This window comes from Hyperoodon ampullatus, assembly GCF_949752795.1.
Source record: "Hyperoodon ampullatus genome assembly, contig: scaffold_355, whole genome shotgun sequence".
Classification (NCBI taxonomy): domain Eukaryota; kingdom Metazoa; phylum Chordata; class Mammalia; order Artiodactyla; family Ziphiidae; genus Hyperoodon; species Hyperoodon ampullatus.
Genome location: NW_027640976.1, coordinates 163839 through 191222, shown reverse-complemented (window position 1 = coordinate 191222; position 27384 = coordinate 163839). Strand labels below are relative to the sequence as shown.

The 27384-nt window shown below is 40.9% G+C and overlaps 1 protein-coding gene across 3 annotated transcripts in view; it reads left to right on the top strand.

The window, feature by feature from the left end:
• The window catches only part of SLC9A6 (solute carrier family 9 member A6), a gene marked incomplete at its 5' end in the record, with an annotated part of 51302 nt that extends 26654 nt beyond the window's left edge, over positions 1–24648 (top strand). For 2 of the 3 annotated variants that reach the window (XM_079728624.1, XM_079728623.1), the window contains 6 exons: positions 5024–5135; positions 6059–6212; positions 12371–12401; positions 14678–14757; positions 20495–20600; positions 24319–24648. In XM_079728624.1, the coding sequence (XP_079584750.1) occupies positions 5024–5135; positions 6059–6212; positions 12371–12401; positions 14678–14757; positions 20495–20600; positions 24319–24591 (756 nt within the window). In that variant the 3' untranslated portion in view covers positions 24592–24648. Of the gene's footprint in view, positions 1–5023; positions 5136–6058; positions 6213–11121; positions 11212–12370; positions 12402–14677; positions 14758–20494; positions 20601–24318 lie in introns of all 3 variants that reach the window. The other variant, XM_079728622.1, reaches the window with a different exon arrangement.
• Between the last annotated feature and the right edge of the window lie 2736 nt (positions 24649–27384).

Below are 27384 nucleotides of genomic sequence, written 5' to 3'. Positions count from 1 at the left end.
AGCAGCTTAAAACAACAAACATGTATTATTTCACGTGGTTTCTGAGAGTCAGGAATCCAGGAGCAGCTTCACTGGCTGGTTCTGGCTCCAGGATCCCTCCTGAGATTGTAGTCATGCTCTGGGCTGGGGCTTCACTCTCTCGAGACTTGACTGGGGATGGAGGAGCCACCCCAACCTCACTGACACGGCTGTTACCTGGAGGCTTCAGTTCTTCTCCGCATGGACCTCTCCATGGGGCAGCGCACAACATAACTTTCCCCAGAGGGGGTGAGCTGAGAGAGCACCAAGATGGAGGCCAAAGAGCCTTTTATGACCTAATCTTGGAGGTGATGTACCATCACCCCTTCTGCCATTTTCTATTGGTCACACAGACAAAACCTGGTACGGTGTTAGCGGAGGCTACACAAGGGTGTGAATACTAGGGAACCCTCTAGGAGGCTGGCTCCCATAGGTGATAGGAGTTTTGAGGAGAAGGTTTGGAAATAGTTATTGCAAGAGTGGGAAAGTGAGTTGACCAAAGGAATGCAGTAGAATCGCTGAGCAGTGTTAGGGACCCATTTGAGTTTGAGGAATAAGTATTAACAGTAGAATCAATCTGCCCCGTTGTATGACTTTGTGCAGGAGAATTTAGCTGTAAGCGTGGAGAAAATAGATAGCCGAGTCCGTCTGAGTTTGGTGTTTTGTCAAGTCGGTGCAATGAAAACAGAGGGGTAAGTGAATGCAGGGTATTGGAATGAGTTTTATTAAGATGTGGCTAAAAAAGGAAATGAAGAAAGGAGAGGACTGACTGATGGAAAAGTAGCAGGATCTTTGGACTGGAGGTCCCAGTGAGGTGGAAGAATTATCCGGGATAGATGAACATGAAACACTGTGGTCAGAGAGAGGGATGTTTGAATTAGTGATTTTCAAAAGAAGTACTGTTTTAAAAAAAAACACCTCAGAATGAAGATTCTGCCAAAAGAGATTGGCAGAAATATTTCTTTAATTAAAGCTCTAAGTAGGATCTGTGTTACAAAGTGAAGTATTACTGAAATGCCATTCTGCAGTCTTAGTCTTCTGAGAATTAACTTCAGGCAAAAAAAGATAAAGCCTTATTCATAAGAGAAGAACCTTAGCTGGAAGACTCCCATGAGATCAGTAACTTCATATCCTGCTAGTCTATGAGAAATTTTTTGAGCAGTCAAGTGGCTTGATCCACTATACTTATCCAGAAACAAGGCTAGATATTCTCTAGGTTTCTGAGTCTGTTAGGAATTGAAGTTCCTCAATACAGAATCCTACCATGGAAATTGACTCTTACCAGGAGAGAGTTGCTCTCTTGCTTGCTATGTCTGTTAGGATATAGGTTTGGTTTCATGTGGCAATGACCCAAGTTAACCAAGGTTTAAAGAGGATAGAAGTGTGTTTCTTTCTCATGGGAAAGTCTGGACTGATGTGGCAAGCTCTGCTCCACAAAGTCAGCAGGGACCCAAGCAGCCTTACGAGCATCCTTAGGGAGTTGCCCTTGTTCTTAGGGTGCCAGGTGGCTCACCCCCACCAGAATATGCACACATCACTTCCACCTAACACCCATGGGCTACACCTCTCAGCAGAGGAGGCTGGGTGTCTATATACTCAGATGAAAATTGGAGGTGACGGGGAGGAGTATCTACTGCTATTGAGGGAAGAAAAAATAGATATTGGGGATATAACTAGCGGTCACTGCCACATTGACCCACATGTTTTGTTGTTACTGTTTTATTTTCTTGTTTATTGTTTTTTTTCAGGGAATCACTACTTTTAATAACCTTTGGATTCTAAACTAGTTTTAGATTTACAGAAAAATTGTGAATACAGAGAGTTATCATATACCCCACACCCAGTTACCCCTATTGTTCACATCTTACATTAGCATGGCATGCTTGTCAAAATTAATAAACCAATATTGATACATTATTATTAACTGAAGTTCACACTTTATTCAGATCCCCAGAGTTTTTCTCTAATGTCCTTGTTCTCATCCAAAGTCCCATCCAGGCTGCCACATTTTGTCGAGTCATCATGCCTCTGGAGGTTCCAGTTGACTGTGACAGTTTCTCAGACATTCCTTGTTTTTTTTTTTTTTTTTTTTTTTTTTTTTTTTTTTTTGCGGTAGGCGGGCCTCTCACTGTTGTGGCCTCTCCCCTTGCGGAGCACAGGCTCCGGAGCACAGGCTCAGTGGCCACGGCTCACGGGCCCAGCCGCTCCGCGGCATGTGGGATCCTCCCAGACCGGGGCACGAACCCGCGTCCCCTGCATCGGCAGGCGGACTCTCAACCACTGCGCCACCAGGGAAGCCCCATTCCTTGTTTTTGATGACCTTTGACAATTTTGAGGGGGTACCGGTCAGGTATTTTTCAGGGTGTCCCACGACTGGAATTTGCCTGATGTTTTTCCCGTGTTTAGACCGGGCTTGTGCGTTCTTTGGGAGGAAGACCACAGAAGTAAAGTGCCATTCTCGTCACATCATGGCAAGGGCACATACTTAACAGCATGTTAATAATGTTGGATTTGCACGTCTTTCTTAATTCATGATATTGAGCATTTTCCATGCCCTTTATTGTTTAAAAAAAAAAGAAAAAGAAAAAAATGTGAGTAAAATATGCCTCTTGAAATTGTCTTCTTGAAAGGTTGCCTTCTTTGGAAATTTTTGGTCGATTTTCGATGCCCCAGTTTTTTTTGAGGGGAGGTGTCATTTATGGGTCTGCAATTATTGTGAATATTAAGTGACCATTAGCACTGTGTTTAAAGCTGCTGTTGCAGGAAACGGCCAAAAGGCTGCAGCGTTTCTCCATTCCCAAGTCTGGTTACTAGGACAGCAGAGCCTTCCTGGAAGTCGTGTTCCTAGGTTGTAAGTTAGCCTGGAATGTGCCAGGAAAACCCCCCCTAAGTTTATGCCTCACTACTTCTTGTTCATTTTTTTTTAATTAATTAATTTATTTATTTATTTTTGACTGTGTTGGTCTTAATCACTTAGCCTAGATAGTGTTTGTCAGGTTGCTCCACTGTAAAGTTCCTCAATTTCCCCCCTTTCTATGTTGTACTGCTTAGAAGGGAGTCACTACAGGGAGCTGCACTTAGGGACTGAGGAGTTCAGTTCCACCGCCTCGAAGGCAGAGTATCTAGAGAATTATTTGAAATTCTTTCCACGGGAGATTTTTCTATTCTCCCCCATTTATTGTTTTAAGCTATCACTTATTTATATCAGTACAGACTCATTGATGTTTATTTTATACTTCAGGTTATAATACAGTACTTCTTTTAAAATTGTGTTGCTTGACCTGTTCCAGCTTTGGCCACTATAAGGTCTTTCAGTGGGCTCCTGTGTCCCTTGTGTTTTTTTGTTTTGTTTTGTTTTTGTTTAAATTTTTGTGAGTGCTTCCTCACTTTCTGGAACTATAAGGTGCTTCAGGCTCATCTTATATATTTTCTGCCCCAGCCCTAGAATCAGCCATTTCTCCAAGGAGCCCTGGTTCATTTTATTGGGGAATGGTATTAGAAACCAAGATCTGGGCTCTAGGTATGCTCAGTGCTACTGGGTGTCCTGGCTTCTAAGCCCTTCCAGCTGACAGAGGAGGAATATATATGTATATATTAGCTCCTGAATATATGTGTATCTATAAATATTTACATAGGTAGCCATCTGTATTTCTATTAAGCCAGATACCAATGTCTCCAACTCTAATCCGTTACCATATGGGTCATTCTAGCTCCTCCCCTGCTGATCTGTGAATCCCCATTCCAATAGTGGGAAACCTGGCTCCAACCTTCTACCATCCATTACTTAACTGTTCCATTCCAGCATGCATAGTAATATCAGGATTGTTATCCAGTGCTCCCATGGGAAGCAACTTTATCAATAAGCATGTAATGCTTATGTGCAGTTCCTTTTGCCTTTAGTCCTACAAACTCCACCCATTTCCAAAGTTACTTAGGTCAGCACTGTTTTCCCCCACCTTCTTTTTTTTCCCCATCTTCTTCTGTTTTTAATCTTAGATTTTCCTTTATATTCCTTTCAGAAAATGAGGTGGAGACTGTATTGTAACCCCTGAAACCAAAATTGTATTTTAAAGCAAGAGTCTCTATAGAGAGCAAACTGCAGAAAAAGACACTAAAATTGGTTTCTAGTTAAAACCATTCTTAATTCCAATTAAGCCTTCCCGTTGAAGCAGGGCGAAAGTGTAAACTCAGAGGAGTACATCAAGGTTAGCAGGAATTTCAGTGGTATGAGGTGTTTGAGCTGCCCCTTTGTTCTGAGGAAGCAAGGGCAAGTTTAGCCAGTATTACTCTTCCCCCTACCAACATTGTCAGTTAAGATGAACTAGACTGTTATGTTAGTAATCTTAAGTTATGCCAAAGAAGCTCTGTTTTTAACCATGTTCCTATTCATCTAATGAATGTCCTATATCTTAGACCTGCACTGTCCAATTTGGTAGCAATTAACCACTTGTAATTATTTAAATTTAAGTTAATTAAAGTGAAATTAAATGAAAATTTCAGTCACACTAGCCACACTTCAGGCACTCACCATGTGCAGCTATAGTACTATCATGGCAGAAAGTTCCATTGGACGGTGCTGTGTCAGAGAGTGGAATCTAAAGACTGTTACAGGGAGGGGGAAGGGTAAGCTGAGATGAAGTGAGAGAGTGGCATGGACATATAAACACTACCTAACGTCAGATACATAGCTAGTGGGAAGCAGCTGCATAGCACAGGGGGATAAAAGCTTGGTGCTTTGTGACCACCTAGAGGGGTGGGAGGGAGACGCAAGAGGGAGGGAATATGGGAACAGCTGATTCACTTTGTTATAAAGCAGAAACTAACACACCATTGTAAAGCAATTATACTCCTGTAAAGATGTTAAAAAATTTTTTAATTAAAAAAATAAATAAAGACTGTGTATTAGAAACTGAGCTCCCTAAGATAGTGTTTCACCATCTTGAAGGGTTAGTGTAAAGAATGTTAATAATAAAAAGAATTATCCTTAACCTATTAATAATTTTAGATTGCTATTTTCTTGGGAAGAGCTGCAAATATTTATCCCTTGTCCCTCCTACTTAATTTGGGTAGAAGAAGTAAGATTGGATCAAATTTTCAACACATGATGATGTTTGCTGGTAAGTTATAATTCCCTCTCTCGCTTACTCCAAGAAACAATTCACAGTGCGTACACCAACTTGATTTTAGACGGAAATGATATGCTGGTAATGTGAGACTCCCTTAAATATTAAAGTTGCAACCTCCAGTAGAAAATCCTTTTTAAAAGTGTGCCATTCCCTTCTATGGGGATTTTTTCATGTTCTGGTTCCAAATTCCCAGTTCGGAACTATGTCACATGTAGTGGAGGAGGTAAAGATGATGCATTTTCACACAAAAACCTGTATGTGAACGTTTATGGCAATTTGTAATTGCCAAAACCTGGAAACAGCCCAACCGTCTGTCTTCCAGTGGGTGAGGGAATAAGCAAACTGTGGTACATCCATGCCATGGAATGCTCCTCAGCACTAAAAGAACAAACTAGTGATACACACAGCAACATGCATGGACATCAGAGGCATCATGCTGAGTGAAAGAAGCCAGGCTCAAATGGTTACATACCATATGTTCCATTTACGCGACATTCTCAAAAAGACAAAAGCCCAGTGATGCAGAGCAGATCAGTGGTTGCTAGGGTTTGGTAGGGTGACGAGAGTTTAGACTAAAATGAGGGTAGCACAAACGAATTTGGGAGAGGGGCGATGAAACCGCTCTGTGTCTCACTTGTAGTAGTGGTCACACACCTCTATACATTTGTCAAATTCATAGAACTGTACACCCAAAAGAGTGAACTTTAGTGTAAGTAAATTTTAAAACAAATTTCAAAAAATTGTTAAACGATCAATGCCTGTATCATCTACTAATTCTTTTTGTATTTGTTTGTATATACTTTTGTATGTTAAAATATGTTACGTATTTGTTCATGCTCTTCTAAGGTCTCAGAATGTGCCCTATTTCTCTGAATTTATGAAGCTCACATAGTCCTTCTTCCATTCCCTTGTAGGCCTTCGTGGTGCAATGGCATTTGCCTTGGCCATTAGAGATACCGCCACTTACGCCCGCCAAATGATGTTCAGCACCACGCTTCTGATCGTGTTTTTTACTGTGTGGGTGTTTGGTGGTGGCACCACCGCCATGCTGTCATGCTTGCATATAAGGTAAGTAGCGAGGGGCCCTCATTTTAATATTAAAATATAATATGGGTTGTTTTAATCATGAGACAATTTTGAGCTTTGACAGGTAATATTTCATTTCTTCCTTTTAAAAAGTATATAACGTAGTACAGAAAAAAATGGAAAATATGCAAAAGAAGAATAAAAACTGTTGTTAACACTTTTGAGGGATGTCTTGCCAGGCCTCTTGCTGTGCTTTTACATATTCTTTGAACAAAAAGGGGCAACACTTCAGGTACTCTTGTAAACTGATTTTTAAATGTAATATAGCATAGACATTTATGTTAGTAAATATCACTATTTTAGTGGCTGCATATATTATAACTTATTAACCAAATCCCTACCATTGGACTTTTGTATTGTTTCTAGGATTTTGCTGTTAAGGCTAACAATTGAGGATTTTGCTCTTACTGAGTGTGAACGTTTGTAAATGCATACACCATTGTGCACTTATCTGTTTCCTTAGGATGCATTCCTAAAAAGTGGAATTGCTTGGTCAAGGGATATGGCTCTTTTTTTTTTTTGCAGTACGCGGGCCTCTCACTGTTGTGGCCTCTCCCATTGCGGAGCACAGGCTCCGGAAGCGCAGGCTCAGCGGCCATGGCTCACGGGCCCAGCCGCTCCACGGCATGTGGGATCTTCCCAGACCGGGGCACGAACCCGTGTCGCCTGCATCGGCAGGCGGACTCTCAACCACTGCGCCACCAGGGAAGCCCATATGCCTCTATTTAAGGTTTATGATCCGTATTACCAGACCGGATCAAAAATTTTCTTATATTTGCAGTATATGAGGCAGTCCGGTTTATCCCAACCCCAATCACAACTGGATATTGTCATTCTTTCTCATCTTCATGATCAGCATGGTTCCTGACCTGACAATCCAAGGCCAAGGTTGTGACGTCTTAGTCTTGAATGCACACTAGTTAATGTATTCAATTGGAAAGCTCCCTTGTATCTCAAGAGTTCTGCCTTTGTTTCCATGGGTATAGCAGTGTATGTTGCTAAAGCCTTTGTAGATTTTACTTCTGTGTTTGGCTGTAACTTCATAGACCTTAAGAGCTACTGAGCTTCCAGCATGTGTAAGGTTCATTAGAGAAAACAGTATTTCACATCTTACAGAATCTGTTCTCCATTTTTTTTCATTCTATTATGCCTTTCTCTTAACACTCTAAATTGCAACCGGCGCTCAATCAGACTTTGAATGTTGTTACTGCCTTTCTCTCCCTTTACTGTTCAAATCCCTTTCTTACAATTCCTGTGCTATTATTGTAGATAATTGAAAATACACCAAAATAATGTTCTTGTAACCCTGATTATTACTTCAGGGAGGACCTGGCATTTGTTGAGCACCTACTATGTGCTAGGCATTGTGCTAGGTACATTTTACGTATTTGTCTAATGACAATCGCTCCATTTACAAGTGAGGAAATAGAGGCTTAGAAAGTTTCTAAGTTATTCAAGGTTATACATATCATTAAATGGTGGACAGAGGAGCCTCCAGTCTCACTTAATTTCTCCTAGAATGCTGCATCAAGAAATGAGGGTGGTCCATTTTCGAAGGATTAAGCTCCTTTTTTTCCTCAAGAGCTTGTAAATGAAGGCTCTTCCTTATTCTACTAAGAACAACAAAATTAAATGTAAGATAATTTAGGAAAAATAACAGTCTTAAGTGGAGTCTCAGTGTTTAAGTAGAATCAGTTCTCTTCCCTAACTGCCTTCCACATAAACCAAACCAAATACCCACGCTTACCCCCCCAAAAAAAAAACCCCACAAAAACCTACCTATTCACATAAAGTCAAATCTACCTCACCAGCTTTGCAAGCTTTTTGGCTCCATCTTGCCTGTCCTGTAGCATAGTTTGGCGTTCAGTTGTATCCATTACCTTACAGTCTTAGGTTAACTCTTGTTACTGTTGTTGTTGTTTGGGGGGTTTTTTTGGGCCTCTTTTCAAACAGAGACCGGAATTTAAGTTTTTCTTACCTCCCCCCAAATTTGTGTAGTACAACTGTGAGGATACTAAAAAGTCCTCCAGGTTTAAGATTCACGCAGCATCAGACTTGACTTTGAGTTCTTGCCCCTTCGTTTAGTAATTCTGTTATCTTGAGCAAGTTCTTTAACCTTTCTCAGCCTCAGGTTCCCCATTTGTGATGTGTGTAATAGTACCTCCCTCCCAGGGTTGTTGTAAGGATTCAGTGAGCTAATGTCTATAAAGCCTTTTATTCATTCATTCGATAAATACTGATTGAGAACCAACTATGTGCCGTGGTTCTCTAATTTAGTGGTTCTCAACTGGGGGTGATCCCCCCTGCCAGGGACATTTGGCAGTGCCTGGAGACATTTTTGATTGTCACAATCTAAGAGGGGAGGCCAAGGATGCTGCTGAACGTCCTCCAGTGCACAGAGCAGCCCTCACAGCAAAGAATGATCTGGACCAAGATGTTGGTGATATGAAGGTTAAGAGACCCTGGTCTGGAGAGGTGCAGTGATAGTAATAAGATAGAAAAGGTCCCTGGTCTCATAAAGTCTATACTGTGGTGGAAGAAGACAGATAGTAAGCTAGCAAGTAAATAAATGAAGATGACAATTTTAGACGATGTTAAATGCTATGATGGCAAACAAGGTACTATGATAGTAGATGGGGATAGATGTATTTTATAGGTGGAGGTCAAGAAAGGTCTCTCCGAGGTTAGATTTGAGCTCAGTCTACCTGAATGACAAGTTGATGCCAGTTAAATGGTGAGCAGGAGGAAGAGCAGTCCAGGCAGAGGGGAGAGCATGTGCAAAGGCCCTGAGGTAGGCACAAATGTAGCCTATTGAATGAAAAGAAACAAAGCCCACCTAGCTGGACTACAGTGACTGAAAGGTAGGTAGGAAACGAGGTGGGCAAGATCCTTTAGGGGCAGGGGTTGGCAAACGTGTCCTGTAAAGGGCCAGAGAGTAATATTTTAGGCTTTGAAGGCTGTATGGTCTCTGTCTCAGCTATTCAACTCCAGCGTGAAAGTCCCATAGACAATATGTGAATCTGTTGCCATGGCTGTGTTCCCACAAGACTTTATTCACAAAAGCAGGAGGTGCACCGAATTGGCCTGTGGGCTATAGTTTGTGGACCCCTGCTATTGGGTCTTGTAGGACACGGTAAGGAGTTTGGATTTTAAAATCCAAATTGACAATCTTGTAGGATTTGAAAGCAAGAAAGTGACATGATCTGTCCTGTTGCATGGACAACGGCTCCTCAGTGAGTGAGAGCCAGCCAGCTCTTCGTAGGTCCTTTCGCATAGTCTGTGACAGTCACCCTTGACTCCTTGTCATTTACCACACATACTTTGCATTTCTCCATCTCTGAACCTTTGCTCACTGTTGCCTCTGCCTGGAATTCTCTTTCACTCCCAGGAGATGGCACAGCTCAAATGCCTCCTCCTTTTGCCCTCTGCTTTTCTCTCGGCACCACTCTTCCGTCTGCTTAACATGGAGTACCTCTGTTACAACACATGTTTCAGTCAGCCTTGTAATAATGATATTGTTATAAGAGCTACCATTTAGAGATGTTAGTGTTGCATGGGATACTGTTTTAAAATCTTTAGACACATTTTCTTGTTTAATCCTTGCAGCGACTCTGTATGGGGTCTGTCATCCCCATTTTCCAGGTGATCGAACTGTGGTTCATAGGGCCGCATAACTTGACTGAGTTCAAACAGCTAGAAAGGAGATGAGGTCAGATTGGAACCCAGCTCTCTTGGATTGCAAAGCCCTTAGAGATTACGCTCTAGTTGTGTCTGTCTCCCCCACTAGTCTGTGAGCTCCTTGAGGGCAGGGCCGTGTCTAACTCATGTCTATGCCCTGTGCTTAGCACAGTGCCTGGCAGATAATAACTGCTCTGAGAAATTTTATTACCTTGACTTGGCCTCCAGTACTGTTCCATCTGAGAATTACAAATATGCTGTCTTCAGGGGGCTTTCCTGGTGGCGCAGTGGTTAAGAATCTGACTGCCAGGCTTCCCTGGTGGCGCAGTGGTTGAGAGTCCACCTGCCGATGCAGGGGACACGGGTTCGTGCCCCGGTCCGGGAAGATCCCACATGCCGTGGAGCGGCTGGGCCCGTGAGCCATGGCCGCTGAACCTGCGCGTCCGGAGCCTGTGCTCCGCAACGGGAGAGGCAACAGGAGAGGCCACACAGTGAGAGGCCCGCGTACCGAAAAAAAAAAAAAAAAAAAAGAATCTGTCTAACAATGCAAGGGACACAGGTTGGAGCCCTGGCCCGGGAAGGTCCCACATGCCATGGAGCAACTAAGCCTGTGCGCCACAACTACTGAGCCTGAGCTCTAGAGCCTGCAAACCACAACTACTGAGCACACATACGACAACTACTGAAGCCTACACACCTAGAGCCCGTACTCTGCAGCAAGAGAAGCCACGACAATGAGAAGCCCGTGCACCGCAACAAAGAGTAACCCCCGCTCACCCCAGCTAGAGAAAGCCCGCACACAGCAACGAAGACCCAATGTAGCCAATAAATAAGTAAATAAATAAAATTTATTTTAAAAAAACAAAAAAAACAAAAAAAAAAACAAATGTGCTGTCTTCAAGACCACTAGATGTCACTTGAGATACACAAATGTGATTAGAGTTTAATCTGGCTAAGAAGATATTAAACAGCTTCTGGCCATCTCAACAAGGAAGAAATGAGCGTTTCTTTCAATTCTGAATCTGGTCGTGGCCATCTGTTTTCAAGTCTTTGGCCCTGATTCACTTGCCTTCCAGATAAGGTCGTGCATCATTTTCCTCCCTTCGGTGTTACTGGGCTGCTCCTGCTACAGCTTCTCACACTGCTATTTTTTCTGTATTGTCTGTAGTAGTGACCTTAATCGATAAACATTTGAGCACCTATTGTGTGTCAGGTACTGTGCTAGACTCTGGGGATACGGAGATGAATTGAGACATGGCCTTTACCCTCAGGGAGCTCACAGTCTTTTGGGGGAGACTGACGGGTAAATAACTGTACTGTGCTAAGTATTATAATAAAGGAATCTAGAAAGTGCTGTAAAAGCACAGAGGAAAAATCCCGCCTGAAGGAACCATAGAATGGTTCCTTTGGAACTTGAAAAAGGAGGACAAAAAGAAAAATAAGGGGCAGTACATTTCCGATAGAGGGAACACCGTGAGCAGAGGCATGGAGGCTCGGGAGAGGACAGGATTTGGGGAGAGGAGCAGTCGGGTCTGGCTAACAGTGGGTATGTGGGCCAGGATGAGGGGAAATCTAGGCTGGAGCGGCGGGGGAGGCTAATTTGTAGAGTCTTGCATGCCACACAAAGGACTTGCGACTTGACCCTCTGGGTTGCAAGCTGCTCTCAGAGTCTTTTGTCCAGGGAACAAGCCAGTGAGTTAGTTGTCTGCTTTAGACGGCTAACTCTAGGGGAGAGCCTGGCAGCTGGGCAACCTTACAGCCAGTTGCTTCAGACCCCATGAGTCGGAATGAGGCCCGAGCTTGAGCAGTTGGAAAGGGGAGAAGACCTGAGAAACAGTTTAGAGGAAGAATGAGCGGGGTTGGTGAGTGCTTGTGCTGAGGGGTAGAGGAGTCAAAGGGAGCTTCTTCATAATGAAGCTGTTCCCTGGGATATGGAAAGCAGATAAGAAAGAATTCTGAAGAACCAAGGCTAATGTCTATCCATTAGCCTATGGGAAAACCCCTGTAATTGGACCCTCTCTGCAGTCATCATAAGAGGATATTGCCGTGAGAGCCGAGAGGTCCGAAAACATGCAGCTCCCTCCTGGAACTGCAATGGGCCAGCCTTGTTTTTGGAACTACATTGTAGTTCTTATTCAACCACTGGGGCAATGCTGCTTTCCCTGACTCCTGCTTATAGTGGACTTAGAGAAGAAAAAGTTCTTTTTCTGAAACTGGTAAGTGGGATTGGGTTGCAGGAAGAGAATATTAGTAGACCCTGCTTGCCTTAGGGTCCAAGCTGCTGCTAAGGAGAGTGGCGGGAGCCAAAAGTCTACGTCACCAGCCATCGAGAAGCACGAAAATATTAAGCATTCCATAGCTTCTGCGTTGAGAAAAGTAGTTGCCTGACAGTGCCCATATGTGAATAGACAATTTTTCTTTTGACTTCAAGATCTCATTTTCCTTTTGTGTTTCTCCTTTAGGGTTGGTGTTGATTCAGACCAAGAACATTTGGTAAATATGCATTTGTGTTGTCTCTGGCATTTCTGTCAAATGTGTAGTCGCTTGGAAAGAAAACAAATCTACTGTAGACTTCATGTCACTATTATTTAGATCCTGTCCTATTTGCATCAGCTTTTAACTGACATCATTCCTGGCTTTTCTCACTGCTCGATAGAGACAAAACTGAATTTTAGGCAGCGTGTGGTTATCAAGGGTGACAGCTCTCCTATCTTTGGGCCAACCTGGGCTTTGGCCACAGACGAGAGCAGTCCCTTAAGTGCTCCTGGGTTTTCAAGTGACTGCTCTGGCACGGGGAGGCTTTTTCCACTTTGGTTTGCGCATGAAGGCTTGTCTCTGATGTAAGCCCCACTCCAGCTGCTCTTCCTGTGTAACTTTCAAATTGGATGACCAGCAGCTGCCCTTGAGAACTGCCCAGAAGTGTTGGACTCTTCAGCCAGTCTTCCCTGCCTGTTCAGGAGAATGTGCTTTCTTACCCCGTGCCTCAGCCTTGCCCATGTTTCCTTGCTTACTTCCATGTGTCACTTTCTCAGTTGTTCCTCTGAACCTGAACCTGGTAGACTGAGTGCAGTGTGACGCAGTGCCTTCCCTAGACTGACCACCCTTTTCTGGTATTTTCCCGCCACTTGTTAATGCTTTCTGAGCACCACTGACTATGTGCCTCTGCCCTAGACATGAGATGGGGAATCACAGAAATGAGGTTTTTGAAGATGGAAAGCATCTCTTTAAAAACACAGTTCTTTTTCTTGTCTGAAACAAGCCCTGGTTTATTTGTCTTCAGAGTGTAGTTTAAAAAAATTTTTTATCAGATTCATTTCCTGAATGCTAATTTTGCTAGCTATTGAGTGCTGAGTGTGTACGTGACATAGTAAGTACTTGCCCCTTTTGTGGTCAGAACCTTAAAGTATAATTTCATGGGCTTGAACTATTTGTACAAGGCTGGATAAATTCCCATGATGGCGAGCTGCTGGGGTGCTTTCCAAGGGGCAATAGCTCCTCAGTGCCTCCACCCCCACGGCCAAACAAGAAGAGTTACCAAACAGGTCCCTGGACAAATGCTTGATCACCATCTGCATAAGTCTCCACCTGCTATGTCCCCTCTGTCACCACAGAGGACAAATGGAAATGGAGTGGCAGGGAGAGAGCCAGGTAGGTGAGTAGCAGCTGTGACATCCAGGAAGAAAATATCATTTTTACCTTGCCCTCAAAACCGTATGGATGCCTTGGCTCAGTATATTGTTTGCTCAGTATTTTGAGTGTCCGCTGGGAAGCCCAGAGAAAGATTTTAGTAACTACGGAGCGTGTGGGAGTTGGGTGTACAGGTGCTCATGTGGTGAGAGGATCGTGTGAGATTTACAGATTCGTCTCTCTTCAAAAAGCGGAGACATGCAAACCAATGCCTCCTGATGTGAAAGGAAATATGGGTGATTCTCCGCTCTTGTAAACCCATACAGTGTTCTCAAACATTTTTGTATTGTCTATGTTTTGATACATGTTGAGAGGAAGATTCATTTATTTCGAAAATCAGGAAGAACAGGAACCAAAACCCAGAATCTAAACTCCATACTCTTCGAAAATCCCGGAAACATAGAGCATTCATGCTGGAAAGAGCCTTCGAGTAACATTGTATACATGAAAAAACTCCCCTGGAGAGAGGGAAAGGGAGTTGCCCAACTAGTTCATGTCAGAGCCGAGACGAACCAGGTGGCCTAACAGCGCCACTGCTGACTGACCACATCATATCACACATAAGGACCCAGTTTATGTTTTGGGGGAGCTGTTTTTGAAGAGGCCTGCTTGCTGTGTTACTTTTCCCTCCTACCCAGTCAGGCTTAACATGGAATTTCCCTACTTACTTACATTTTGCTAGTGTTCTAAGAACATAGTAACAACTTTGAAAATGCCAGTTAACTTTGGGACCCATGACAACTCCCAAAGATCGGGATGTTGATGGGATGTTTTCTACTTAAGGTGCAGTTCACGTGGGTGTAAGCCTTTCAGATTTAGGGGGTGGATTATCCCACACTGATTTTTTTAAATGCCAGTAGACTCATAAATCAGTAAGCAGCCTGAGTAATAGAAGTGTTCAGAAAAACACTTCAATTTTTTATTCCCAAGCCGCAGTGTACAAGCTATTAAATTTCTCATGTTACCCATGTTGGAGACTATCTCGTATGTGGTAGACTATGTTCCTGATTCTACAAAGAAATGACTCTTAAATAAATGTGTTTTTATCTTTGTGTATGTATTGATTTATTATCTGTTTGCAGGGTATTCCTGAAAGTGAAAGAAGAACTACCAAAGCAGAGAGTGCCTGGCTTTTCCGGATATGGTATAACTTTGATCATAAGTATCCTTAACTGAGAAAAAAAATGGTAGTATGGACATGGACAGCTAGAGTTTAATGGAACAACGGTTTTGACCACTCTCTTCCTGAACTGGAATATAAAACCTGCCTTTGGTCTTCCCTTTCCTCTTCAGTGTAGTAGAGAAGGTTACCAGAGGAAACCCACACAGATGAATCCTCTGAAAACCCATGGAACCAGTAAGGACTGGTTATTGCAGAAGCCTGCTGTGTGCAGGGACTCAGGAGCCCTTATGATAGACTTGTTTTGATATATAGGTTTATTTATTGAGCAAACTTTAATATTTATTGTCCTTTAGCTAACCGAGTGAATGCCGCAAAAGGGATTTGTTGGTGCTTGTCAGTGTGCTTGTTACAGTAAAAGAGGAAAGACTGCCTTAGGAAAAAACATGAGAATGAGAAATTCAGTGATGCTAGGTACCGCAATAGTCAGCGATGTCTTTTTTTCTCTGACCTTTCCACAGACTGGGAGATTGTCCTCTCCATTCAGAATGCCAGTGCTTCATTGTTTACCAGATTTCTTTCTTGTCCTATCGTAACAGTCTTCTTCATAGCTATACTTTGGGTCGGGTTATATATAATAACCTGTTTAAATCATGCCTTTTAAAAAACATTTTATCACTCACTATTTATTAAAATTAATTTCTTATTTGAAAGTTGAACTAGAAAAAGGGACCATGGAGTTCTTTCTGGCTGAGACTTATCAGTAAGGGATTCAAAACCTGGTTTATGTTCCATTGAAGCAAATTTGGGACAACCATGTAAAATGTTTTCCCCTTGCTTTTGACTTTCTGATCAAAACCTTCTGTGTTTAAGAAAAATGCGCTTGACAATTATCATTAGAAGCTACTATTTACTATATTCTGTTTGCTAGGTTTTTACATTCACTTTTTGCGAGTACTCAAAATTAATGTATGGAAACATGAATGCTCGCTTATCTATGGTATTAAGACTCCTATTAGAGGGAGAGAGATCCTGGCTCCTTAAAATTGTTTAATGAGGGCTTCCCTGGTGGCGCAGTGGTTGAGAGTCCGCCTGCTGATGCAGGGGACACGGGTTCATGCCCCGGTCCGGGAAGATCCCACATGCCGCAGAGCGGCTGGGCCCGTGAGCCATGGCCGCTGAGCCTGAGCGTCCGGAGCCTGTGCTCCGCAACAGGAGAGGCCACAACAGTGAGAGGCCTGCGTTCCGCAAAAAAAAAAAAAAAAAAAAAAAAAAAAAAAATTGTTTAATGATTATGTCATTGCTTTTGGCTCCATTATCAGCATTTTGGGTATAAGCCACTCCCATATCTCTTGGGATTTTTTTCATCCCTCTGATTTAACAAAAATTGTTTAGTTTTTCCTTCATAAATGTTTTGTATATTTTCTGCATAATATACAAAATAATTAAATGATCCTAATGTAGAGAAAGAGTAGAATAATATTTTTTTATATTATACAAGTGACCACCAAGAATTGTTTGACTCAGTACTACTAGACTAAGACTTGGTAATTTTAATACCTAGTGCCCTAGTAGAATTAATCATTCATCATTCTAGATTTCAGTTCCTTTGTGCAGTCAGTTTGTTCATTTGTTATAATTGAGATATAACTTAAATATATCTTAATATATAACTTAAATATATATTTGTAATATATACAAATCTTAAGGGTACGGCTTAATGAATTTTGACTTATGTATACACCTGTGTGCCTGCCACCCATATAAAGATATGAAGAACATTTCAAGCACCCCAGAAGGCTCCCTGTGTTCCCTGCAGTCAGTAATGCCTTCCCTGAAGGCCTACCCTATCCCAGCCAAAAGGGCGGCCACTGTTCTGATTTCTTGCAACATGGATTAGTTTTACCTATTTTTGATCTTCATATAAATGGAATTATATACTATGTATTACTTTATGTTTTGCTTCTTTCAGTCAACATTGTGTAACTTATCTATATTGTTGCCTGTACCAGTAATTCATTCTTTATCATTGCTGTGTAGTGTTCCATAAATAGTATGAATATACTACAGGGTTTTGGTTTTTGGGGGTTTTCTTTTTCTTTTTTTTTTTTTTTTTTTTGGTCAAGGATATCTCAGAAACTATTGTTGATAAACATTTAGGTTGTTTCCTGCTTTTGACGATTATAAATAAAGCTAAACATTTGTTTGTACATCTTTTTTTTAAATAATCTTTTAATTAATTTATTTATTTATGGCTGCGTTGGGTCTTTGTTGCTGCGGGTGGGCTTTCTCTAGTTGCAGCGAGCGGGGGCTGCTCTTCGTTGTGGTGCGCGGACTTCTCACTGCGGTGGCTTCTCTTGTTGCAGAACATGGGCTCTAGGCACACCGGCTCAGTAGTTGCAGCATGTGGGCTCAGTAGTTGTGGCTTGCAGGCTCTAGAGCATAGGCTTAGTAGTTGTGGCGCACGGGCTTAGTTGCTCCGCGGCATGTGGGATCTTCCCCGGCCAGGGCTCGAACCCGTGTCCCCTGCACTGGCAGGCGGATTCTTAACCACCACCAGGAAATTCCCTGTTTGTACATCTTTTGATGAACATAGGCACTCATTTCTCTTCCACCTAAGAGTGGAATTTGGAGCAAGTGTATGTTTAGCTTTAATAGATATTGCCAACCCATTTTCCAGAGTGGTTGTAACCAATTTACACTCCCACAAGCAAGTTAAGTTGTTCCACATCTCCTCCAAAACTTGGTATTGGTCAGCATTTGAAATTTTAGCCATTTCAGTGGGTGTGTGGTGATATCTCATGTGGTTTAATTTGCATTCCTCTGATGACCAGTGAGGTTTCCTTTCATATGTTTATTGGCTATTTGGATATCCTCTTTTATGAAGTGTGTCTGTTCGGTTCTTTTGCTCACTATTTATTTGAACTGTCTTATCTTTTTTTTATTTACTTGTAGTTCTTTCTACATTCCTGAATTGAGTTCTTTGTTAGTTACATGTATTGTGACTATCTTCTCCCAATCTATAGCTTACCTTTTCATTTTTGTAATCCTGTCTTTTGAGGAACAGAAATTCTTCATTTTAATGAAGTTTATTTCATTAATCTTTTCTTTTATGGTTAGTGCTTTTTGTGTCTTAAGAGATCTTTTATATCCCAAGGTCATGAAGATATTTTCCTATGTTTTCTTCTAAACATATGATTGTCTTAACTATCACATTTAAGTCTTCGATCCATTACAAATTAATTTTTGTGTATAGTGTGAGGTGTGGGTCAAGACCTATTTTTTCCCATATGAGTATTCAGTTGACCCAGCACCGTTTATTGGAAATGCCATCCTTAACCCACTGTACTGCAGTGGAACTTTTGTTGTAAATCACTTGGCCATATAAGTCAGGGGGTTCTTGTTTCCGGACCGTCTTTTCTGTTTGTCTATTTTTACATCAATACCACACTCTCTTAATTATTGTACTTTTTAATAAGTCTTGCTATCCAATAGGAGAAATTCTACAGGTTTGTCATTCTTTAGTATTGCCTTAGCTATTTTAGGTCCATGGCATTTTCATCTAAATTTTAGAAACAACTTGTCATTTTCCATACATACATGAACACTCATGCTCGCACACACACAGAAAATAACCTGCTGGCAAATCATTGAATTTGTATTAAATCTGTGGATGAATTTGGAGAGAACTGACATTTTAACAATATTGAGTCTTCCAATCCATGAACACGGTATATCCCTCCATTTATTTAGATCTTCTTTAACTTCTCTCATTAATGTTTTATAGTTTTTAGTGACAGGTCTTGCACATCTTTCATTATATTTATCTCTCTATATTTGGTATTTTGGGTGCTATTTTAAATGGTATGTATTTCATTTTATTTTATTTTCTACATTTTTGCCCTTAATAGATAGGTATACAATTGGATTTTTATATATTGGCCTTGTATCCAGCAATCTTGTTAAGTTCACTTACATTTCTAATAGTTTTTAGTTTCTATTTTCTATGCATATAACCAAGTGAATAATAATGTTTTATTTTTTCTTGTCCAATACCTTGTAATTTTTTTTTATGTCTTATTATATTGGCTGGACATTCCCAGTACAATGTTAAATATAAGTGATGATAGTGGGCATTCTTGTCTTATTCCTGACCTAAGGGGGAAATTTTTCAGTATTTCACCATTGAGTATGATGTTAGTTGTCAGTTTTTGAGATATCCTTGATCAATGTAAGAAAATTCCTTTCTATTTCTAGTCTGCTAAGAGTTCTTACCATAAATAGGTATTGAATATTATTAGACGCTTTTTCTACATCAACTGAGATGGTCATGTATTTATTTTTTTCTCCTTTAGTGTGTTATCTTGCTGATTTTCATCAATTGTTTGAATGTTAAGTCAATCTTACATTGCTGGAACAAATCCCACTTGATTATGATATTATTCATTGTGTATGTCACTAGATTTAATTTGCTAATATTTTGTGTCTGATTTTTGTGTCTTTTCATGAGAGGTATTGGCTCATGATTTTTTTTTTCTTGTAATGTCCTTGTCAAGTTTCTATAGGAAGATTGTGCTAGTTTTATAAAACGGGTAGGGAAGAATTGTCTCTTTTTCTATTTTTCTGGAGGAGTTTGTGTAAGATTGGTGTTATTTCTTAAGTCTGGGAAGATTTTAACCAGTGAAGCCTTCTGGGCCTGGAACTTTTTGTATGAAAAGGTTTTTAGTTTCTTTAATAAATACAGGACTATTCAGATTTCCTTTTGTCAATATTTGGTAAGTTTTAGTTTTTAGGGAATTTGTTCTTATAGAGTTAAATACCAAGACTTATTAGCCTCAGTACTAGCCTGTTAAGTACCACTAAACTACGATCTGGTACTTTCTATACTTAATGCACTAGTAGAATTCATCATTCCAGATTTTCAGTGGTTTTGTGTGGCAAGATGTTTTATGAACTATGTAAGTGTGTTTATATGAAGTACTTTAATCTTAGAGTTTATAAATATGTGAATTTATGTAAATTTCTTTGGCCTCCTCATTTTTAATTGAGAACAACCTTAAGTTGTAATTTTAGAAAGTAGCGAATATGTATGTGTCTTTCTCCCTTTTTCTGCTTTTTCTCATGATTCCCTCTTTTTTTCTTCTGAGTATCAAATATATTGTTGCATCTGTTTTTATTTTTATTTTTGGAGAATAGATGAATACTGAAATAAGAGTCTATGACAGAGGACCTCATGATGCATAATTTTTTTAATGTTTTTAGAATTGAGTTTCCTTTGATACTAAAGTTTCAACTCATTGAAGAGGCCAGCTGAATCTACAATAAATAATTAAAACCATTTTATTACTCTATTCTACTACTGGAATATTTAATCTCTTTTTAGGCTCTTACCATTCTTTACTTTCTTCTGTGTCTCCTTCAATGCTAAATTGAGAGCGATTTTGTCTTCATTTTGGCTCTAGTAAAATCAGAAAGGCAATATGATGTAGTGGAAAGGGCATAGGATTTGGAATCAAACCAATCTGGGTTCGAGTATTGGTCCTCCGTTTACTTAATTGTGTGACTTTAGGCAGATCATTGACTTCTATGAGCCTGAGTTTCCATATTTGTAAAACAGAGATAATAATAAAATCTCCCTCCCGTTGCATAATAGGGTCATGAAATGGGACAACATTTGCTATCTGAATTGGTAGGTACACTGTGACAGTGATTGTTATCAAACAGATTGTTCTTTTAAATTGGTAAAGAAAGGAACACAGCTCTTCCTTAACTGGCACAGCTATCTAAAGCCTCTGCTGACGCACAGTGGACCTCCTCTTACGACAACCCTCCCTGCCTGCTGTGGACCCATTGCGAGATGCCTAACCAGCCCCCAGGCTTATGAGGTAAGTTGGTTTTATCCAGAACCTAAGTTCTTCATTAAGTTAAATTTAAAATTATCTGCTCTATGGATGGGTTACTTGTTTTTTGTTTTGTTTTGCTTTGCTTGCGTTTAAGGTATAAAATCCACAAGCAGGAATATAAACATATTTTGCTCAGCCAGAAAATGCACTGAAATCTATAAATATAATTCACAGCCTTTGAGCCGTCATTTGAAAAAAGATATAGAATAGCATCTCATCTTACTGTCAGTGATTTTAGTAAATAATTCTATTTCCATGCTGGTTTTCATTTATTTGCAGCATGTGGCCTGAGCTTAGTACTAACTGCGTATATTGTAATCTATAAATCAGGGTTGTCACAATCATGTGGAGAGGATTACTAAAACATTTTTTGATGCCCCTAAAGTGCAACAGATGCTCTTTTATTTCAGGTATTAGGGAAAGTTTATCTACCTGTGTACCGTATCGCTGGGAGGCATGGATATATCTAGATATAATCTAGATTCCATATTTTTTCCTTAGCTGCAGACATAAGATTAGTGATTCATGCATATGATGAAGAAAATCAGTATGAATAAAGTCATGATACTGTAAACGCTTTCTGATTAAAAAAAAAAAGATTAGTGATTCAGCAGGTATTGCCACAAAGAAAGAAATGACAAATGCTAACCGGTTTTTATTTTAAAATATGAACATTTAATTTTTCAAGTTCTTTTTTAAAAACCTTTACTTCTAACCCAACCCTTCAAAAATAATCTGGTGCATCAAATAAAGTGCCCATGTTAACAAAACCCACCAATTTTGACTACTCTGATGCAACACCTTGAGTTGAGAGATGAGGCTGTGTGGTAAAGCAGTGTAGACGTGCACCCTCCAGTTCCCTGTGACTGCCTCCGTGGTGTTTTCGAGCAGATCCCGCAGAGAATGGATGGGGAAGAGGAGTCTTAGCAGGAGTGGCACCTGGGTCAGGGAGGAGCACTCTGCAGCGTTGTGTTATGTTGAGTCAGTGCACAGTTCCGACAGACTACTGGTAGGCTGGGGGGAACACCCCGTGTTGTCTTGTCCCTCCCTCCCACTTTGCCCAGGCTCCCGTATCAAGCACGGCCCCCATTCCCTCTTTACCCTGTTAGCCCATGTGGCTCTGTGCTGAGGGGTCAGCCAGCTTTGTCAGTTAAATCAGTGAGGTCTGGCTCTGGGATTCCAAAGACCCACTCGCCATCACCAAAAGCCAGAAGAGTTCCACAATGCCTGTGTGTCCTGTGGATAGCAAAATACGGCATTGTTCTATTCGTTTCCTTGGGCTGCCATAACAGAGTACCCCAAACTGAATGGCTTGACAACAGAAATTTACTGTTTCAAGTTCTGGAGGCTAGAAGTCTGAGGTCAAGGTGCCAGCTGGGTTAGGGCCTTCCGAGGGCTCTCTCCAGCTTCTCGTGGTTTGCTGGCCGTCTTTGGCATCCTTTGGCTTGAAGATGCATCACACAGATCTCTGTCTTCATCTGTACCTGGCGTTCTCCCTGTGTGCGCGTGTGTGTCTGTGCCTCCAAATTTCCCCTTTTTATAAGGGCACCCACCAGTCATACTTGATCAGGGCCCACACCAAGGACCTCATCTTAATGTGATCACCTGCAAAGACTATTTCCAGATAAGGTCACATTCACAGGTACTGGGAGTTAGGATTTCACATCTCTTGGTGGGGTGTGTGTGGGGGGGAGATACCATGTAACCCATAACAACCATAAAACTTAATTTTTTAATTTTATGTTTTGCTATGTTAACTACTTATTAAATTATAAAAGTAGCATGCTTGCAGCCAGATATTCAAACAGTATGGAATGTACAAAGTGAAAAATAAAAGTCGCTCTCTTTCTCCTACCTCCATCCCCCAGAGGCAGTCTTTATTAAGGGTTTATTTTGGATACTCCCTGCTATAGTTTATCTACACAAACTTTTATGTGTATATATAGCCCTCTTTGTTATTGTTTTACACAAATGGGATCATAATAAGAGTATTGTCCTGCTACTTGCTTTTTCCACTTAATGATACAGCATGGATATGTTTCTAAGAGTCCATGAGATCCCTTACCTTCTCTCTAGTGGTGGCTGCACAGTGTGGTTTTGCCAAGATTGATTTAATTAGTCTCCTGTGGCTAGACCTTTACATTGTTCCTCCTTTTGTGTTTTTGTTATTACAAACAATGTTTACAGTGAATATCCTCGTGTATATAAATTTACCCAAGAATATAAAGTTATAAAGAATAGATTTTAAAGGTTAAGTTGCTGGGTCAAAAGTCATATGCATTTTAAAATTTGGTAGATATTGCCCCAAACCTGAAACTTAATAAATGCATTAGAAGGTGCTGAAGAGCTCCTGCTGACGAATGAAGGTACCACAGAGCTTTGAGTATTGCTGAATTAAGCGATAGACACGCTTGTTAAACTTAACTGTTATAACTGGATTGGGCAGGAAGGGATTATGGCTGGTTGGTGGAATGGGTTTGTTTGTTTTTTAATTCACATGTCTTTGTCTTTGAGTATTTAGGCAAATTTTTAGCAACAGCAAATTTTTTTTAAGTTTTAAAATTTTTGTCCAATCGTGCCCTCAGTCTATTTGACCCTCTTAGACAAATTTAAAGATTTTAAACACGCACAGGATAGGAGAGCTGAGTGTAGGATGTTTCTGTCAGCTCTACTTCCCTCAAGGAGTATTAGTCACAGACTTTTTTTTTGCTAGATCAATATGAGTATTTAGAATGATTCTTACTCTACATTTTAAAAAAATGACTTTCTGATTTTTAAAAGTAATATGTACTCATTATAATAAAATTTCAGATAGTACAAAAACATAAGAAAATAAAAACCACTAGCAATTCTGTCATGCAGAGCTGTCATTTTGTTGAATACCTTCTAGACTTTCCTGTGCACATGTACACTTTTTAATTTGCCACAATGGCACTATATATGCTAGACATTTTTCCCCTTTTCTCGAACTTTATTGATTTATATTCTTTTTGGCCCCAAAGTTTCCATTAGAACCAAAGCCCATTGAGCTGGGTGACAAGTGTGTAGTGAGGGTTCAGTATTTCTAGGTATTGTTGATACGGCAGTAAAAGCTTCATTTGTATAACTCTGTTCAACAATCAATTGAACTTATATTTAGCGAATACTTTCTCTGTGCCCCCAAACCATTAGGTGATTGAAGTACAGTGTACAAGGGACTTAGGGTCTAGTGTGTGGGGGTGTGTGTGGCGCAGACCACTGCCTGAGTAGTTATGCAAAGGGAGAAGACTAAGTACAGGACGCTAGGGGAGAACACAGGAGGACACCTGAGCTAGCCTTGGTTGATCAAGGAAGACTTCTGGGAGAAAGTGACCTTTCAGCCAAGACTTCAGTGATAAGTAGGTGCTAGTCACATGAAGGAGGGGAGAGGGGACAGGACGTAAGAGAAAGCACGAGAGATTTGGGGCAGCTGTCAGCACTCCAGTCTTCGGGCACACAGTGGGGCGGGTGAGGTCAGAGAAACAGATGGTGGTGGGAGATGAAGCTGAGGGGCCCAAGTCGCACAGTGTCTTTTAAGCCAAGGTGAGGACTTTCGACTTTATCCTGAGGGCAGGGAGCAGCCCCTGAAGCGTTTTAAATAGGGCATCCTTGAAAATTCTGCTATTGGAAATGTTTCTTGAATTTCATAACAATTTGCACAACTTATTTTATTTGAATTTAGAACCAGGAGCAGTTGAAAGATGATGACTCTGATCTTATTCTCAATGATGGTGATATTAGTTTGACGTATGGAGATTCTACCGTGAACACTGAATCAGCATCGTCCGGTGCCCCTAGGAGATTTATGGGAAACAGTTCTGAAGATGCCCTGGATCGGGAGCTTGCATTCGGGGACCATGAACTGGTCATTCGGGGAACACGCCTGGTTCTTCCTATGGATGACTCTGAACCCCCGTTAAATTTGTTAGATAATACAAGACACGGTCCAGCCTAAGCTTACTCATTACTCACTTAGTGATCTGTAAAATTTGCACATGTGATTGTGAAGAAATTCGTACTACCTAAAAAGTCCCAGTGCATGTCTCTGGATGTTTAAGCTGTATAAATGCTATTTATATGGCATCGAAAGACTATAAATACCCTGTACAAGGCAGATTCTGAACAAACTCTTACGTTTTATTGGCTGCACTATGTAGACCGGATCTGTTTTAGGAAGTTAATTTCAGTGATGTTGTGTGTCCAAGCTTTATGTCCCAGTTCAAGTATACACGGTGACAGATTTACTCTTTCTAATATTTACCTGACACTTAACCGGAGTACCGAGTTCTCGTGATATGAGTTAATTTTAAGGCAATGAGTTTGTGGGAGGGGAGGGAGAGGAAGGGGGGAGTGCTAGCAGGAGAAGTTCCTTTGTCGAGAAACTTGTGTTGATTTGCTGCTGCCTCTGTCGTGACCTTTTCCTTTCCTTTTTGTCTGGTGGCCTGTTGTGGTGCGAGAGGCCAATGGCTTTGGATCTTGCCCCATTCACACTGGGGAGTGAAGTGCGGGGGCCCTTTGCCCCCCTTGCCATGAAAAGAACAGATTTGTTGGCTACAGTACACTGCTACTCGGAAAAGAAGGCTGCACATGACTTCCAAGACTTTGTTTCTTTTCTTCCACTCCAAGACCTGGGAAGGAGTCACGCCATCCAGCCCACTTAGCCAAAGTACAGTTGTATATAGTTCAGAGCACTTGATTTCGATTTGGAGGGGCTGGGGCAGGCGGAGAGGGGGCAGAGGCCAGGAAGGGGAGTGAGGAGCATGGTGGTTTCAGAGAGCTCTCCCCCCAAATATGTAAATACTATATACCAGATAAGTTTAAATAAATTCAGTTGCTGCTTACTTTTTGATTATGTACTTTATGTGTATAGCAAGCTTTGTGGTCAGAAGTTTTTATATCGATTTAAATCGCTGCTCTTTAGCAGCCAAACAGGAGCAAAATGTAAAACTTTTGAACTTACTTGTGTCTAATTGTCATTCATTAGTCTATAGTTGATGTTAAAAGTTAATTTATGAATCCCTGACCGTTCCACACTACACCACAGCCAGCCATGAGAGAAATACAGCTGCGGAGAGCTTGCCGTGAGGGCGGCTGCTCCTTTGCGTGCGCCAGGTGTAGTTGTCTTCATGCTCATGTGACATTTTAATATGAAACACCTAAGCTGCCATGTTTGTTTTGTTTTTTTACAGTTTTCAAGGAAGAGTACATAACATTGCCCATTTCATATTCAGAGTATGAAAGTGGATTCTATCTTGTAAGCTGCAGATACCTAATGGTGCATTGAATGCTTAGTGGGGGGATCCTTTCCAACACTGATTCTGACCCGTCAAAGTTTCAGAAGAAAACTAGAAACTTCTGTGGGTTTTTTCCCCCTCAGGTCTGAGTAGCATTGCCTTAAATCATACCCAATTCAAAAACGGATTTGTTTATGTGATGTTCAAATTGTCCAACACAAAATATCTTTGCAAACAAAATATGTACTTGTCTTCCCAAAGGTTTCCTTGCTGTGATGCAAACACTCCTTGCGATTTTGAGGGAATTCTACTGTTGGACCCTTGAGTGGCAGCTCTAACTGTTGGCATAGCCATTTGTTATGTAGTGGTAGCGACTTTCCTGCTATGCAGGAACCCCATGAAGTGTGCATTTTCTACGATGTGTGCCTCTTCATGCAGTCAATAATTTCTTGTTAATGTGTGTTTGAGGGGCTTTGAACTTCAGCGTCATTTACCCACGAAGTCATTCACATTGTAAAAGGTTATATAAGAAATTCACAACTACCTTTTTTATCCTGTCAAGTTACTGAGCTCACTTTATGAAAATGGCTGTAAATACTTAGCATGACAAATTCAGTAACTCGTCTGTTTCAGCATGCATAAGACTTTTTCTTAGGGAAACTGGTAAAGCTTGAGTCAACTAAATCTGCCTTCGTACTTTATCAGAGGGGAACCAAGCCTGCTGCGCTTACATCAGCATCTGGTAGATTCTCCTCTCCTCTAATCTGCGTGCGCATCTCCAAGCAAAGAAGAAAAAAACAAACTCTGCTCTTACATCTATTGGTTTGAGACACCTGAATGAACTTGGATGAGGTACAGTCTGAGTTCCCATCATGCACAAGTAGAACTGTTCTCGGACTTGTTTTTCTGTTCTTTGTGGACCCTACACGTTTGAATGACTTGAACGTTGCATCTTTTCAAGTTATTTTTTAAGGTTCCTTGGCATTTTATCCTAGTTGTCTGTGTTTGGCAATGTGCTGTTAAAGTAATAGACTTTTAATCTCTTATGTATTTTTTGTTTTCCCTTGGAGTTCTTGGACAGATGTTATAGTGGTTTCTTTTAGGAAAATCTGTCATTAAAAAAATTATAGCCTTGCAAATAACCACTCAGAGTGTTTGAGTCACAGTTTATTCTAGTGAGAAGTAAAGAGTGCTGACTTCATTTATTTTTCTACCTATATACCTACTGGGAAAGGGGGAAGACTGATGTTTTAAAAAGCAACAAACAGAAACCTTACGGAACGTAACTTACGGGGTGGCAAATTTTTGGTGCTTATGTGTGAGGCTGGATGTATTTGCTTATGGGACCATTTAAGAAATACGACTCAAAGCAGTCGAATTCTATTACATTGATTTGTAGCCTGTTAGCTCAGTGGTGGATAATGTCATGAAAATGTTAGTTCCATTATATGGGGGGAGTAAATTCTGTATCCAGTTAGGTAGAAAGGCAGTTGCAAGTTGGGTTGAGAGCACGA